This window comes from Bos javanicus, chromosome 15 (assembly GCF_032452875.1).
Source record: "Bos javanicus breed banteng chromosome 15, ARS-OSU_banteng_1.0, whole genome shotgun sequence".
In the NCBI taxonomy this organism is placed as follows: domain Eukaryota; kingdom Metazoa; phylum Chordata; class Mammalia; order Artiodactyla; family Bovidae; genus Bos; species Bos javanicus.
Window position 1 is genome coordinate 44,929,137 of NC_083882.1, and position 17,452 is coordinate 44,946,588.

General features: G+C 40.5%; 1 protein-coding gene across 1 annotated transcript; it reads right to left on the reverse strand.

Annotated features, from left to right (window-relative positions):
• Positions 1-5,185: 5,185 nt before the first annotated feature.
• Positions 5,186-13,724, reverse strand: LOC133261205 (olfactory receptor 5P1-like). Its single transcript, XM_061439720.1, has 2 exons — positions 12,816-13,724; positions 5,186-6,139 (listed from the first exon to the last, which is right to left on the reverse strand). The coding sequence occupies exons 1-2, from the start codon at positions 13,722-13,724 to the stop codon at positions 5,978-5,980; spliced, it is 1,071 nt and encodes a 356-aa protein (XP_061295704.1). The 3' UTR covers positions 5,186-5,977.
• Positions 13,725-17,452: the final 3,728 nt, after the last annotated feature.

Here is a 17,452-nt window from a genome sequence, read left to right on the forward strand (position 1 = left end):
TTATTAAGTTGAGGTATGTTCCTTCTATTCCTGCTTTCTGGAGAGTTTTTATCATAAATGGGTGTTGAATTTTGTCAAAGGCTTTCTCTGCATCTATTGAGATAATCATATGGTTTTTGTTTCTCAATTTGTTAATGTGATTGATTTGCGGATATTGAAGAATCCTTGCATCCCTGGGATAAAGCCCACTTGGTCATGGTGTATGATCTTTTTAATGTGTTGTTGGATTCTGATTGCTAAAATTTTGTTTAGGATTTTTGCATCTATATTCATCAGTGATATTGGCCTATAGTTTTCTTTTTTTGTGGCATCTTTGTCAGGTTTTGGTATTAGGGTGATGGTGGCCTCATAGAATGAGTTTGGAAGTTTACCTTCCTCTGCAATTTTCTGGAAGAGTTTGAGCAGGATAGGTGTTAGCTCTTCTCTAAATTTTTGGTAGAATTCAGCTGTGAAGCCGTCTGGACCTGGGCTTTTGTTTGCTGGAAGATTTTTGATTACAGTTTCAATTTCCATGCTTGTGATGGGTCTGTTAAGGTTTTGTATTTCTTCCTGGTCGAGTTTTGGAAAGTTGTACTTTTCTAAGAATTTGTCCATTTCTTCCTCGTTGTCCATTTTATTGGCATATAATTGTTGATAATAGTCTCTTATGATCCTTTGTATTTCTATGTTGTCTGTTGTGATCTCTCCACTGTCATTTCTAATTTTATTGATTTGATTTTTCTCCCTTTGTTTCTTGATGAGTCTGGCTAATGGTTTGTCCATTTTATTTATCCTTTCAAAGAACCAGCTTTTGGCTTTGTTGATTTTTGCTATGGTCTCTTTTGTTTCTTTTGCGTTTATTTCTGCTCTAATTTTTAAGATTTCTTTCCTTCTACTAACCCTGGGGTTCTTCATTTCTTCCTTTTCTAGTTGCTTTAGGTGTAGAGTTAGGTTATTTATTTGACTTTTTTCTTGTTTCTTGAGGTGTGCCTGTATTGCTATGAACTTTCCCCTTAGGACTGCTTTTACTGTGTCCCACAGGTTTTGGGTTGTTGTGTTTTCATTTTCATTCGTTTCTATGCAAATTTTGATTTCTTTTTTGATTTCTTCTGTGATTTGTTGGTTATTCAGCAGCGTGTTGTTCAGCCTCCATATGTTGGAATTTTTAATAGTTTTTCTCCTGTAATTGAGATCTAATCTTACTGCATTGTGGTCAGAAAAGATGCTTGGAATGATTTTTATTTTTTTGAATTTACCAAGGCTAGCTTTATGGCCCAGGATGTGATCTATCCTGGAGAAGGTTCCATGTGCGCTTGAGAAAAAGGTGAAATTCATTGTTTTGGGATGAAATGTCCTATAGATATCAATTAGGTCTAACTGGTCTATTGTATCATTTAAAGTTTGTGTTTCCTTGTTAATTTTCTGTTTAGTTGATCTATCCATAGGTGTGAGTGGGGTATTAAAGTCTCCCACTATTATTGTGTTATTGTTAATTTCTCCTTTCATACTTGTTTGCATTTGTCTTAGATACTGCGGTGCTCCCGTGTTGGGTGCATATATATTTATAATTGTTATATCTTCTTCTTGGATTGATCCTTTGATCATTATGTAGTGGCCTTCTTTGTCTCTTTTCACAGCCTTTGTTTTAAAGTCTATTTTATCTGATATGAGTATTGCTACTCCTGCTTTCTTTTGGTCCCTATTTGCATGGAAAATCTTTTTCCAGCCCTTCACTTTCAGTCTGTATGTGTCCCCTGTTTTGAGGTGGGTCTCCTGTAGACAACATATGTAGGGGTCTTGTTTTTGTATCCATTCAGCCAGTCTTTGTCTTTTGGTTGGGGCATTCAACCCATTTACGTTTAAGGTAATTACTGATAAGTATGATCCCGTTGCCATTTACTTTATTGTTTGGGGTTCGAATTTATACACCATTTTTGTGTTTCCTGTCTAGAGAATATCCTTTAGTATTTGTTGTAGAGCTGGTTTGGTGGTGCAGAATTCTCTCAGCTTTTGCTTGTCGGAGAAGCTTTTGATTTCTCCTTCATATTTGAATGAAATCCTTGCTGGGTACAAAAATCTGGGCTGTAGGTTATTTTCTTTCATCATTTTAAGTATGTCTTGCCATTCCCTCCTGGCTTGAAGAGTTTCTATTGAAAGATCAGCTGTTATCCTTATGGGAATTCCCTTGTGTGTTATTTGTTGTTTTTCCCTTGCTGCTTTTAATATTTGTTCTTTGTGTTTGATCTTCGTTAATTTGAGTAATATGTGTCTTGGGGTGTTTCGCCTTGGGTTTATCCTGTTTGGGATTCTCTGGGTTTCTTGGACTTGGGTGATTATTTCCTTCCCCAGTTTAGGGAAGTTTTCAACTATTATCTCCTCAAGTATTTTCTCATGATCTTTCTTTTTGTCTTCTTCTTCTGGAACCCCTATGATTCGAATGTTGTAGCGTTTAATATTGTCCTGGAGGTCTCTGAGATTGTCCTCATTTCTTTTAATTCGTTTTTCTTTTATTCTCTCTGATTCATTTATTTCTACCAATCTATCTTCTAATTCACTAATCCTATCTTCTGCCTCTGTTATTCTACTATTTGTTGCCTCCAGAGTGTTTTTAATTTCATTTATTGCATTATTCATTGTATATTGACTCTTTTTTATTTCTTCTAGGTCCTTGTTAAACCTTTCTTGCATCTTCTCAATCCTTGTCTCCAAGCTATTTATCTGTGATTCCATTTTAATTTCAAGATTTTGGATCAATTTCACTATCATTATTCGGAATTCTTTATCAGGTAGATTCCCTATCTCTTCCTCTTTTGTTTGGTTTGGTGGGCATTTATCCTGTTCCTTTATCTGCTGGCTATTCCTCTGTCTCTTCATCTTGTTTAAATTGCTGAGTTTGGGGTGTCCTTTCTGTATTCTGGCAGTTTGTGGAGTTCTCTTTATTGTGGCTATTCCTCGCTGTGTGTGGGTTTGTACAGGTGGCTTGTCAGGGTTTCCTGGTTAGGGAAGCTTGTGTCAGTGTTCTGATGGGTGGAACTGTATTTCTTCTCTTTGTTCAGTCGCGCTGTGGGGAGGGAGGGAGGGATGCTGCAAGCAAATAACACTGGTGTGCGCTCGCAGTGCCTCAGCCACACTGGGTCTGCCCCCGCTCACTGCGCGTGTAGCCTCCCTGCCCACACTGCTCGGGCTCTAGGTTGTTCCGCCAGGAACAGTCCGAGGCTGGCCCTGGGTTGTATGTACCTCCCAGGTCCAAGCCGCTCAGGTTCAGGCACTCGGGTAGTCCTCAGAGGCGCAGACTCAGTTGGGCCTGAGTATTGTGCTCTTCCCAGGTCCGAGCAGCTCAAGTGATGAGGTGTTTGGCGAGCGCCAATGCTGCGACTTATCGCCTCCCCGCCACTCGGTTATCTGGGCGCAAAACCGGCGCACCTTCTTAGGCAGATGTTAACCGTCCAGACCCCCAAGAAGTTTTAGTTAGCAAAGAAGCCTGCTTACAGTTTTATAGATAATGTCTCTCTGGGGCTGCGATTGCCCCCTTCCGGCTCTGGCTGCCTGTCACCGGAGGGGGAAGGTCTGCAGCCGGCTATCTCTGTTCAATTCTTTGTTCCGTGCGCGGGCCTGGCAGTCTTAGGTTGGGGCTGGCTTTTCGCGTGGTAGATATCCCACAGTCTGGTTTGTTAGCCCAAATTATTTCGCTCAGATAGTGCTTAGGGTATTCAGGCCAGATTCTTACTCTAAGCGATGCAGCCCGCGCTGCGCCTCCCTGCCCAGCCCCCGCTTGTTAATGGTGCCTGCAGGCGTCTGCGCTGCTTCTCCGCTGGGGGAGTTACCGTAGGACTCGCAATCTTCGAGTTTTAATTGTTTATTTATTTTTTCTTCCTGTTATGTTGCCCTCTGTGCTTCCAAAGCTCGGCACAGATTTGGCAGTGAGAAGGTTTCCTGGTGTTTGGAAACTTCTCTCTTTTTAAGACTCCCTTCCCGGGATGGAGCTCCGTCCCTCCCTCTTTTGTCTCTTTTTTTGTCTTTTATATTTTTTCCTACCTCCTTTCGAAGAGTTGGATTGCTTTTCTGGGTGCCTGATGTCCTCTGCCGGCGTTCAGAAGTTGTTTTGTGGAATTTACTCGACGTTTAAATGCTCTTTTGATGAATTTGTGGGGGAGAAAGTGTTCTCCCTGTCCTACTCCTCCGCCATCTTGGCTCCTTCCTGCTGCGCAGAAGAGCTGAGGGAGGAAAGGGCCTGTTCATCTATTCTTTTCCCTGGTTCAGTTACCAGTCTTATTACTAACGGTTTGAACTCTTATTCTGGTAAATTATTTATCTCTGTTTCATTAGTTTTTTTTCTTTGTTTGTTTTTTGTTTGGTACAGATTCCTCTGTCTTCTCATTTTGCCTAACTTTCTCTGTCTCTATGAAATTAGGTACAACAATTCCCTATTCCTGGTCTTGAATTGATGTTCTATTGTGAGAGTGCCCTTAGGCAGTCCAGGTGTACCCAGTGATTTGGTGGAATAGCTCAATCAGACATCAGCACTTGTCACATCTTCCCCCAGAATTTGGTGGATACCACCAAGGTGGGATGTAGGGCTGGAGATGGCAGGGCTAGAATCTAGAGCCAGACATAAGGAGGGTTGTCTCCTATACTCAGTGGCTGTCACTGCCCTACTGGGGGCAGTGTCAGCTCCCAAGTTGGTTGTGGCTGCTGTAGGTCAGATGCTGTGCTGGTTTTCAAACCAGCTAAGGAGACTTGCCTTTCCAGTGTTAGAACCCAGGCCTGGGGTGCCCAATATGTGGTTCAAACAGCTCGCTCCCAAGGGAGAATGTCCAAGCCCATGCAGTCCTCTCCTCTTCTGTGTTCACTGCTAGGTACACAGGTCCAGCCCTAATCACTTCCTTTCCTGCCCTACCTGACTTTATGTGGATCTATCTTTATAACTGTCGACTAAAAAAAGGTGAACAACTTGAGTCTTGCGGGTTAAGTTTCATTTGAGGCAAAATGAAGACTGCAGCCTGGGAGGCAGCACCTCAGATAGCTCTGAGAAACTGCTCCAAAGGTGCAGTGGGAGGAAAGTCAATATATAAGGTTTTGGTGAAAACAGAGTTCAGTACCATTTGTAGCTTAGTCAGTAAAGAATCTGCCAGCAATGCAGGAGACCCGGGTTCAATCCCCAGATCAGGAAGATCCCCTGGAGAAGGAAATGGCAATCCACTCCAGTATTCTTGCCTGGAGAATCCCATGGACAAAGGAGCCTGGCAGGTTACAGTCCATGGGGTCGCAAGAGTTGAGCACGACTTAGCGACTAAACACCAAGCACTCATTTTACAAACAGTTTTCTGATAGTCATGAGGATCTGTTGTCACCATGAAGGGATTTAGTGCTTTTCTAGATGTGAGGAGATACAAATATTGAGATCATAAAATCTGTTCCTAAAGACATCTATTAAATTAAAAGACGCTTACTCCTTGGAAGGAAAGTTATGTCCAACCTAGATAGCATATTCAAAAGCAGATACATTACTTTGCCAACAAAGGTCCGTCTAGTCAAGGCTATGGTTTTTCCAGTGGTCATGTATGGATGTGAGAGTTGGACTGTGAAGAAGGCTGAGCGCCAAATAATTGATGCTTTTGAACTGTGGTATTGGAGAAGACTCTTAAGAGTCCCTTGGACTGCAAGGAGATCCAACCAGTCCATTCTGAAGGAGATCAGCCCTGGGATTTCTTTGGAAGGAATGATGCTAAAGCTGAAACTCCAATACTTTGGCCACCTCATGCGAAGAGTTGACTCATTGGAAAAGACTTTGATGCTGGGAGGGATTGGGGGCAGGAGGAGAAGGGGATGACAGAGGATGAGATGGCTGGATGGTATCACCGACTTGATGGATGTGAGTCTGAGTGAACTCCAGGAGTTGGTGATGGACAGGGAGGCCTGGCGTGCTGCGATTCATGGGGTTGCAAAGAGTCAGACAGGACTGAGTGACTGAATTGAACTGAACTGAAAAGACATCTAACTATCTAAAGACCTGCCCCACCAGTTTCCCTGGAGCACAGCATGCCTCACTCCACCCTGAACTCCCTAAGAGCTTGTTGAAGGTCAACAGCTGCAGCAGCACAGGGTTCAATCTCTGCAGCGGCAGATGGCAAATGTCCTTGTTGTTCAGTTGTTGGCGATGCTCTTGGCAAGTGTAAGTTTGTAGTTGACAGAGCCTTGGCTGTACAAGAGTCTTTCTACTGGTCTCCAGTTTGTTTACAAGGAGTATTGCTCTACATGTGGAGGTATTTTTATGTATTTAGAGGAAAGGTGTGCTCAGACTGCTTCTACTCCTCCATCTTGATCTACACTTGTTTGGTCCCTAATTTATATTAATATCTCTAACCCTGATTTCTTCTGTGAGCTAACAGATATGTGTATTTGGCAATAATAGGCATCTTAAATGTAATGAGCCCCAAATGGAAATACTCTTTTTTTCACACCACTCACAAAAATTTAACTTCCCATCTTGTGGCAGATTAAATGAAAACTTAATACAATTTCTCTCAACTTAAGTAGAGATTCAGGCTACTTAATTTCCCTTGATCTGGACTGACTTTCATGGTATGCCATACATGTAGAATATAGAGGAAATAATAATCTGAAAATGTTGAAACTCAGTGATAAGAAGCTTTGAAGCCTTTGCTTGGGTTTCCTGGAAGATTTCCTCATGGAGCTTTGAGGTGCCATATAAGAAATTTGACTGTTGCCATGAAAATCATGTGAGAGAAACAGAAAGAGGGGACTAGGTAAACCAAATTCTCCCCCATTTGCACCAGGCATATGAATGAAAGCACATTATTTTCCCAACTAGGCCAGCTGTCATCTCAACTGACAAGCAATCTCAGTAAAGTTGGGAGGCACAGGAGACTCACCACCGGAATCTCACAGCCAAGTGGAATCATGACATCCTAAGATATTGTGAAACAGGTGTTACTTTAAACACTAAGGCTTACACTAGTTTCTTATGCAGTGTTAAACAACATTAAGGCTTGAAAGAGGTTTTGTTGTCACAGAACCTGAGGTCATATGGCATTGGCTTTGAGACTGCATAGTGGGGTGAAGTAGAAGGACCATGGTGAGACTTTTAGCAATATCTGGAATGTTCTTATAAGTGGTGAGGGCCTGTAGGATAGTAAGAAAAATATTTTTAAAAGCGGAAGAAAAGACATTTGCCAGGCAGTGGTGAAATGTTTGTCAATATTGTCACCTGGGATGAAACGGAAAATATAAAGGATACCTAATATACTCCTGGGTTTTGCTGGGAAGATTTCCAAGAAGAATGTTAAAATTTCTATCTAGTGTCTGATAGATAGCTGCCTAAGCTAATGTATGTGAAGAAATATGTGAACTATGGAAAGGATTTATTTGATTGATTCTCAAGAAAAAAATTCAGAAAAATAATAAGGATGCCATACCTTCCTAGGTTTGAAAATAAGGCTACTTTTCACCCAAATACCTTCCAGAGAAAAGTTTCTCAAGATAAGAAATGGCTTCAAATGAAAGGTCAAATCCAGATTGGAGTGGTAATTTTCTGTGTTAAAATCTCTGAAAGATTTATGACAACACTGCCTCTTTCAGCTATACAGAATTCGTTCTAAGAATCTTGATAGCATGGGTCATAGACCCTCTCTTTCTAAAATATAAGACTTTTAAAATCTTAAGGGAACTTTCTCATAGCTGCCTCACAAAGCTCCAGAGGGACACTTATCTTGAAGAGAATTAAGCAGTAGATTTGTTTGACTGAATGAATTATAATTTGATACACTGAAAGCCATCTAAATTTTTTTAAAAACAATTTTCTTGAGATGTAACTCAATACCAACAATTAACCCATTTAAAGTAAACAGCAGATTTCAGAATATTCACAGATATATGCAACCATCACCATGATCAGTTTTGGAGCGGTTTCATCACCTGATAAAGAAATCCTACATCCTTTAGAATTGCCTCACATAACCCTTTTCTTGAATCTGAACTGGCTTCAGTGATTTTTTTTTTTTTTTACACATAGATGACTGTAAATGATGCCCTGAGTCTCCTGGGGCTGGTTCATAGGAAACACAGCAGCTTTTTACTGTCTTGGGACATTTGCTAGAGTCCTAAGCCACCATGTGAAAGATTCAGCTACTCTGATGGTAAGACCATATGAAGAGACTCTTTAAGTAAGACTCGTGGAGAAGGAGAGACTTTTTAGCCATTCCTCTAAGGTTCCAACAGAGAAGGCAATGGCAACCCACTCCAGTACTCTTGCTGGAAAATCCCATGGATGGAGGAGCCTGGTAGGCTGCAGTCCATGGGGTCGCTGAGGGTCGGACACGACTGAGCGACTTCACTTTCACTTTTCACTTTCATGCATTGGAGAAGGAAATGGCAACCCACTCCAGTGTTCTTGCCTGGAGAATCCCAGGGACGGGGGAGCCTGGTGGGCTGCCATCTATGAAGTCGCACAAAGTCGGACACAACTGAAGTGACTTAGCAGCAGCAGCAGCTAAGGTTCCAAGCATCTGAGTGAAGCCACTTTGGATTCTTGAGACATGCCCAGATGCCACCTGAGTATCACTCAATGACTCTCATTAATGCACGCGGGGCAGGTGAAATGCTGAGCCAAACCCAATGAGAATTCCTGACTCACAATATAATGTAATATAATAAAATGGCTTTGAGTGACTTGTCAGGCAGCCATGGATAACCAGCGTATTACATTACTTCTGCTAATAACTGACAAACCATTCACATTCACCAAATAATCTGAGCCCCCAAATTACAGAGGTTTCTTTAGAAGACTATTAGAACATTAGAACTGTCAAAGAGCCGTTTAATGGCTTCCCATTCCTTGTAGAGTGAAACTCAAGCACTTCTCCATGGCCAGTGAAGCACCCTGTGATTGAACCCTTTCTGTGTATCTCTCCTCCTCGTTTACCATGAGAGTCTCAGAATCTTTGCACAAGCTGTTTTCTGTCTAGCAGCTTTGGTCTTTATTATCTTTCAACATTCTACTCAACTATCACTTGCTCCAGTGGCCTTCCCTGTCATACTATCACTAGGAGTCACCACCCATACCAGCAGTTACCTTTTATAAGTCCTATCAACTCAACTGATTTGTATCATCCTGCCACTCATATGTTCTGCATTTATAATATTTATTCCCTAGTGTCTCCCCAACTAAAATCTAAGCTACATGAGAATTCTGTTCTATTACACCTTATATCTCTATCAATTTATTAAGACATCTGCAGTGTTTAGTTTCTAGAATATAATCAGGGCTCAACAAATATTTTTGAAATGAATGAATAACTATCCCATATTTACATGTAAAATAACCAAAAGGCCTTGACTAAATGTTCCTCTTGTATTTGGAGATCACAATGGGAGGGAATTGTCAATGTTTGAGGCTGCCTCCTTCTCTTTTCCCAAGAATTACTCATAAATATGTCCAGAGATGGGCTTCCCAGGTGGCGCAAGTGGTAAAGAATCTGCCTGCCAATGCAGGAGAGGTAAGAGATGTGAGTTGGATCCCTAGGTTGGGAAGATCCCCTGGAGAAAGAAATGGCAACCCACTCCAGTATTCTTGACTGGGAAACCCCATGCAGAGGGAAGCCTGGGGCTATAGTCCATGGGGTCACAAAGTGTCAGACATGGCAGAAGTGACTTAGCACACACATGCGAAGAGATACATATATAAATATTAACAGATCTAAAAATTATTGTTTGTCACATAATTCCCAACTAGCAATGCTCATATGATACCTGAGGTAAAATACAGACACTCTGACCACTGAGATATGGGTACAAAATGTCCAGAGGGAAGCTAGTCATGTATGCAGGGCTTCAAAGTTCACATAATTAAAGCTCTGGTCATACTAGTCAGTATGTACTTAGGATTTTTACAGGACAATTACAACTGCAATTTATTAAAAATCCAGTATTCTACTAATAGAAGAGATTCAAAAGAGACTCAAAGCAAGTGATAATTCTGACTCCTAGCTCAATTAAACCTGATGCCTGGAAGAGTGAAGCCATATGTTGCTGAGACCAAAGATTAAATGGAAGCCTGTAAACCTGAATAGCCTCACCCTGAGGGACCTTTTCGTATGTTATGATAATGAGCTGAATAATTATTAATGACCAAATGGAATTCTAACAGTGTGCCAGTATCTTCATTCTTTATGGTCATTTGTTATGAGTGGTCCATAGCCACATACCAGGTAGTTGACTGTGACATAATAGAAATAAATCTTTGGTCTCTACCCCCAGTTCCTTACATAGGGCTCTAAAACTCTTGCAGTTTCTTGAATGAAAAGGGTGCTAGAAGCATCTTTTGTTCAAATATTTGTTCTTTAAACCCGGTTCCTGACACAGGGCTCCTGAATCCCTTGGAAACTCCTAGGTGATAGGAGTATTTTTGTTGGAATGAGAAGATTCTCGGTGGGATTTTGGTTTAGCTTCTGGATGAGAGAGTTCAGGATGGGGAACACATGTACACCCATGGCTGATTCATGTCAATGTATGGCAAAAACCACTACAATATTGCAAAGTAATTAGCCTCCAATTTAAATTAAAAAAAAAGGACTAGTTACCAAAAAGATCAAACCATGATTACAGACTTGAGACTTTACATTCACACGTGTTTCTGCAGTGAGGTTGGAGAGGCTGGAGACTTTTTACATAGCCTCCATAAAACTCCTAAGCTATGGGGTGGAAAGCTTACAAACTGACAACAGATTCATGTGCTAGAAGGGTTATACACTCCAGATTATATACTTCAGCTTCCTGGTGATAGAAACTTCTGCCCTGGAGACCCTTCCAGACCTGGTGTGGTGTGTCTCTCCATCTGGCTGTTAATTTGTTCTTTATAATATCTTTTATGTTAAACTGGTAAACGTAAGCAGATGCTTCAGAGAATTTTGTTGAGTCATTCTAGCAAACTCTCAAACCTGGAAGAGGCCTGTGGGAATCCTTGACTTGTAGCCAAGTTGGATGGAAATGTGGATACCTTGGGGACCCATTACTTGCAACTGGTGTTAGAACGGAGGGCAGAGTTGTGGAACTGAGTCTTAAACCTGTGAAATCTGACTGTACCTCCAGGGAGTTAGTGTCAGAATTGAATGAAAGAATAGAATATCAATTTGACGTCTGGATATTTAGAACATACTGGTATTCCAGTTGGTTGATATGGGGGAAAAAATACCACAAATTTGGTGTCAGGTGTGTTGTGGTTAGAGAATGTTTTTCTTTATCCATTATTGGATCATTTCACATTTTAATTTATTCTTGTTTCATTTAATCATTGTGTTCCCACCTAAAATTTGCCAGAATATGACAGATAATCTACATTTTAACTTAGCAATGTATTATAAATAATATCCCATTTTTTTTCTTACTATGTCTCCCAATCCTCACTTGTTTCACCCCATCACACTGAGTCAAGGACTTTTATAATCTAAGTCTTGCTTTCAGATGCTCTAAAAAGTTGTCTCCGTATTTACATTGAATTGGGAGTTCCTGAATTCCAGAAAAAAATGAGGGTAGATTATTATGTAAGAAATACATTACTACACTCTTTGGCAGCACTTCTTAATTAAGTTTTTTATAAATCTGGATTATGGAACTCTGAATGTTATCACATTAGTTGGAATGTTAATTCAGATATGCTTTTTAGTTTCTACAGCTAAGGGAAACTACATTATGCCAAGTGGGAATATTTGTTTGTAGTATGTGCTTAAATATAGTTAGACTTTCAGTCAAATCATGTAATTGTCATGTCTAGACCTCATTTTTTATAGATGTAAACCAATCCAGTTTTCCCATTCTCATACTTGTTTTTGGAGTCCTCACAACCTAGAGTTACTGAGAGCAGAGTTTTTTCAGAAGGCTGATGAAAAGAAACAGCTTAGGATTTCTTACCTTGCTCAAATCCTCTAGATCAGTAACAGTGCTGAAGTCCTTGAACTGATAATGTTTTACAGAGTAGATCGAGTGCATGGAATGAGAGGACTTGATTCCAAGTGAATCAGAGACTCGGGTCCATATCTCTCAAACAAACTGTTGAATCCCTCTGAGACTTGGTACTCTCGTCTGTAAATTGGGGTAATTTTTAAATAAGCAGCATCATGATATTACTGTGAAAATTAAATAAAGAAGCATGGTAGTTTGAACTCAAACTTTCTACATTCAAAGACTGACTGAAAAACTTCCTAACTGTATCATTCTGGGCAATCTACTTAATGTCTCTGTATCAGATAATTTATTTATAAAATAGAAATAAGAATTACTAATGTAGGATTTTACAAGAAATAAGCCAGCTAATATACCAATGTACTTAGAATAGGGCCAGGCATATTATAAGTTGAAATTATTAAAGAAAAAGTTCTAGGCATCTGCAAGTGGTAACATGTAATAGTGAAAGTAATTACTGTCATTATTACCGATTTCAAGATGTCTCCCAACTGGTTTATAAGTGTATATAAGTGAGAATTAAAAATATTATGATTTAAATTTAATCAATCAGCTAAGCAGTATTTGGTGAGTGGGCTTCTCTGGTGGCTCAGATGGTAAAGAAACTGCCTGCAATGCAAGAGACTCTGATTCAATCCCTGGGTTGGGAAGATCCCCTGGAGGATGAAATGGCTACCCACTCCAGCATTCTTGCCTGGAGAATCCCATGAACAGAGGAGACTGGCAGGCTACAGTTGATGGGGTTGCACAGAGTCGAATACAACTGAGTGAATAACACACAGACACACACAAATGTAATGCTGATGAACGAGCATCTGAAATGTTGGGAATGGATCCTAAGAATATATTCTTAGAATTACCTTTCTCAGGGCCTCCTTTACGTCTCTGTTCCTCAGACTGTAGATAAGGGGGTTCAACATGGGGATCAACACTGTATAGAACACAGACAGCACTTTGTTCTGGTTAATTGAGTAGCTGGATTTGGGCATCACATAAACGAAGGTAATCATTCCATAGTAGAGAGTGACTGCGGTGAGGTGAGAGGTGCAGGTGGAGAAGGCCTTGTGTCTCCCTTCAGTGGAGCGCATCTTCAGGATGGTGTTGAGGATGCAGATGTAAGAGAGAGCTATGACGGACACTGTGACCACAATGATGGAGCCAGAAGAGATGGAAGGGATAATTTCAGTAGTGGAGACATCTGAGCAGGAAAGTTTCAACAGAGGGGAGAAGTCACAGAAAAAGTCATTTATATGATTTGGTCCACAGAAAGACAGAGTCAATAAACAACTAGTAAATGTCCAAGCATTGACACATCCACCCACATAGGAAGCCCCTACCAAGAGGACACAGACTCTGGGGGACATGTGGGTGGAATAGAGCAGGGGCAAGCAGATGGCCACATAGCGGTCATAGGCCATGGCGGCCAGCAGGAAACACTCAGCTGTCCCAAATGTGATCACAGAACAAAGCTGGGCTTCACAGCCAGCAACTGGGAGGGCCAATCTACGTTTCAGGAATCCTATAATCATCATAGGTGTGATGGATGTGGAAAACAGGGTGTCTACAAAAGCCAAGTGACTGAGGAAGAGGTACATGGGAGTCTGAAGCTGGGAACAGCTTCTTATCAGAATAATTATGCTGATATTGCCTACTAAGGTGACAACATAGATACCTAGAAATACTACAAAGAAGATGACACAAAGTGTAGGATCCTCTGTTAACCCCAAAAGGATGAACTCTGTCACACTGGTGTGGTTTCCAGCTTCCATCTCCTCTGGGAATTGTTCCTGTTGAGGGTAATTTGAAAATTCATTAAAAAATGTTTTTATTCTATACATTCTTATTTTTTCTTGGTTATTCATTACACTTATTCACAATGATTTCTCCCTCTGCCTAGCTGTAAATATGGTGCTGAACAGGATTTTTTTTTGGGGGGGGGGGAGCTCTTTTTTTCACAAAAGAAGAATGATTCAATCTCACTTTCTGGGACCTCATTATATTCTTTTATTTGTCTGATGTTTATAATATCTTTCCAACCTTATTTCTAGAAATATCTGTCTCACAAGATCCAGTTATATAAGTTCAGTTATCTTGGAAGTCTCCAGCTAGAAATCCCACAAATACCTTAAACTCAGCCTTCTCCAGACCAAACTCACCGTTTCGTTAGACCACTCCTATGTCCTGCGTTTGTGGGATGATACTACAATCCACCCAATCTCTCATGTCTGAAACACGGAAGTGACCCTAGCCGCCTTCTTCTCACTGTACCACATCTAATAAAATCCTATTGATATTATCTACAATTTAGCTCTCCATTTTATTTATCCATTCCCATATTTGCACTGCTAGTATCCCTAATCATTTTAGGCCCTGTTCATTTGTCTCTTTTATTGTATTTATCTGTTTGCCTCCCTGTCTTCATTCTTGTGCCTTTATAATTCACAGTACATCTGCCAAAGTGATCTCTTACTGAAGTAAAAGGTAATGTGAAAGGGATTCCTCCAAGTCTTTCATACTTTCTTTGGCCTCCAAGATGAAACCTACCCTCCTTAGCACAGCACAGTGTATGCTTTCTGATGTATCCCCTGCATATGACTCTTTGCTTGTTTCTCAGGATGTTTCCATCCAACACTTGCACTGATTCAACCTTCCTGAACACTTTAGAGTCCCCTTAGTGCACTCTACCCTCTCTGACCTTTAATCCTTGTACTGTCACTTGGATGGCCCCCAACTTCCCACCATCATTATCCTGGGTGACTTCTACTCATCCTGCAAGTTCATTTCTCTACAAAATCTGCTCTGATATCTAAGGTGTAATCAGAAAAATTTCCTTTGGGTGGACATCATGCTTTGAAGATGTCTAGACTGCCATTCTTTGTACTGGGTTATGGGATTTTGTTTTGTTTGGTTTTTGCTTGTTTATATTTTATTCTTCTCAATTAATACATAGTCTCCTCAAAATGGTGTGTATCCCTGCATCACAAATAACTAGTGTGTGGGAGTAAAATGTGCTGAAGAGAACATGTTAAATGAATTTAGGCATGATTTGTACAATGAATATGCCAGATGAAATACATGGCCCAACTCCTTAGTACAATATTCATGGAGCTTCATATTCTATCCCTAATTACTTTTTGAAACATATATCCCTATACACTTCTTTACCACTTTTGTACTTTTAAGAGTCTCATTAACCCAACCATGAAATTTTCTATTTAGTGTTATTGGTTCTTATTTTCATAGAAAGATAATTTTCTGCTAACATTATTGCAGTTCTTAAGATTTGAAACATTTACCATAAAGATAAATATAAGTATAAAATATGTTCACCATTCTTAATTTCTTACTTTAGAATATGAAAACCTTTATTGTTTCCAGTGGTGGGATTTTGACAGAATGAATTGTGAGGTATTATGAACCAAAAGCTGAGCATCTTCAATTCATTAAACAATGTGTTCTTTTTGATTCATCTTCTGTAAGTGCATTTAAATTACTCTAGTGAGAGACAAGCTTACTTCCAGGTATGTTGGCTCAATCATGAAAAATCTGTTTTTGGTTTTTCACTTGATTCTCTATGTGGTTGGCACAAATCATCTCCTTTCAAAATCAAAACACTGATACTTGAATATGGGCTTCCCTGGTAGCTCAGTTGGTAAAGAATCCACCTGCAATGTAGGAGACCCTGGATAGATTACCGGAGAAGGGATAGGCTACCCACTCCAGTATTCTTGGGCTTCCCTGGTGGCTCAGATTGTAAATAATCTGCCTGCAGTGCAGGAGACCTGGATTCGATCCCTGGGTTGGGAAGATACCCTGGAAGCTGGCATGGCTACCCACTCCTGTATTCTTGCTTGGAGAATCCTCATGGACAGAAGAGCTTGGCGGGCTACAGTCCATGCAATTGCCAAGAGTCAAAGAGTCAGACAAGACTGAGCAACTAAGCAGAGCATGCCTTAATTGCCTCCCCTTTTGAAAAATTAACATTCACAAATCCCTTTCCCATTCATCCCATGGTATACTTTCAGATCCCCCATGGTTCTGCTCTCAGCCTCTGAACATACACTTATCTGAGGACTGAGCCAAGCACTGAGCAGCATGTGTGCTCTTTGCCTTCTGACTCAAGAAGAGTTAAGGGGGGCCAATCCTGCATTCACTGTGCACACAGTGTGAGCTTCAATCTTGCTGACAGCAGTCATGGAGACTGGAGATGGAAAACTCAGATCCTCCCAGTGACCAGATATTGTAACTTGCACATGATACTTAAATCTCTGACTCCTTGTTTCATTTTAAAATGGGAATAATTGTCCTTATAATGCAGCTTTGTTGTGAGATTAAAAGAAATGATATCTACAAAGTACTCAAAGGTGTTTGATCACATATCAGAGCTAAATAATTATTTTTCATTAAGTAAAAATGATGTGTTGGTAGGTTTTCAATTATTTAATTTTTGATGAGAAGTGTAATGATTCATAACTAATTCTTGCCCTCCCTGTCCTCTCTGCTGGCTACTTAGGGTTCTTTCTATAAACATCCTATTGATGCTTCTCCAGCTGCCTCAGGGGTTCTGAAGCTCAAATATCCCTTCCTCCAATGCATTGGTCACTTTGATGATAGAGAGAAAGCGTAGCCCCCTATGCTCTGTGCCTCATCCAACCTGAATATAAGTTGATTTCTTCTTGATTTCATTATCATAGCTGCAGTAATAGAAGCTTAGCAGTGGCTCTGACTTCTGCAGACCATCCACACTTCTCTGGGGTCTCTTGGGCAGCTTGCTTTGGGTGTTCAGGATGACCATTCTGCAGTGCAAGTTTTGCTGAGGCCAGAGTTTCAACAGGACTCAAGAGCTAAAGTTGTTGACAGAGTTTCTTTTATTTTTAATTTCTCATTGAATGAATACAAGTTTAATAAAATCCATGACTATTGCACTCACCTTTCAGAGCCAGAATCGCTGATACTGATTCCAAAGAGAATGTAGTAAAGCAAATGTTTTCCACTACATTTACAAGTAGTTGTGCACTGAATACCCAACAGTGAAAACCATTGAATCCTCCCCCTCTATCAAGAACATAGTTACATTCTGTGAGGATGAGGGTGGGTGTCTGTGTGTGTGTGCTGGGAGGAAAGTGAAGGCTGTAATAGAATGTGATGGATCCCCTTGGGCATTATTACTTGCCCCTGTGAGATAAAGTTTCCTAGGTCTGTTCTCCAGAAGGGACTTGTGGAATGTGTCTCATTAAGGTAGCATAAGTAGAAAGTCCAGTTCCTAACAAAATGTATACTTCTGAGGATCCTGATGGAAGCTTTGTCCAGAAACTTGGAGAAAAAACTGTTGAAATACAAATTTGGTGGGAGATCAGTACAAGAGTCAGTGCCACCAGGGCTCTAATTACATCTCTGTGGACAAAAGTTCCTTTAATTGAGGGCTTCAGGTAGTGGGGAAAGTCACAGAGTAATAAGAGTAAGTACACAGAAAAAAAGCACAGTCCGGTATTACTCA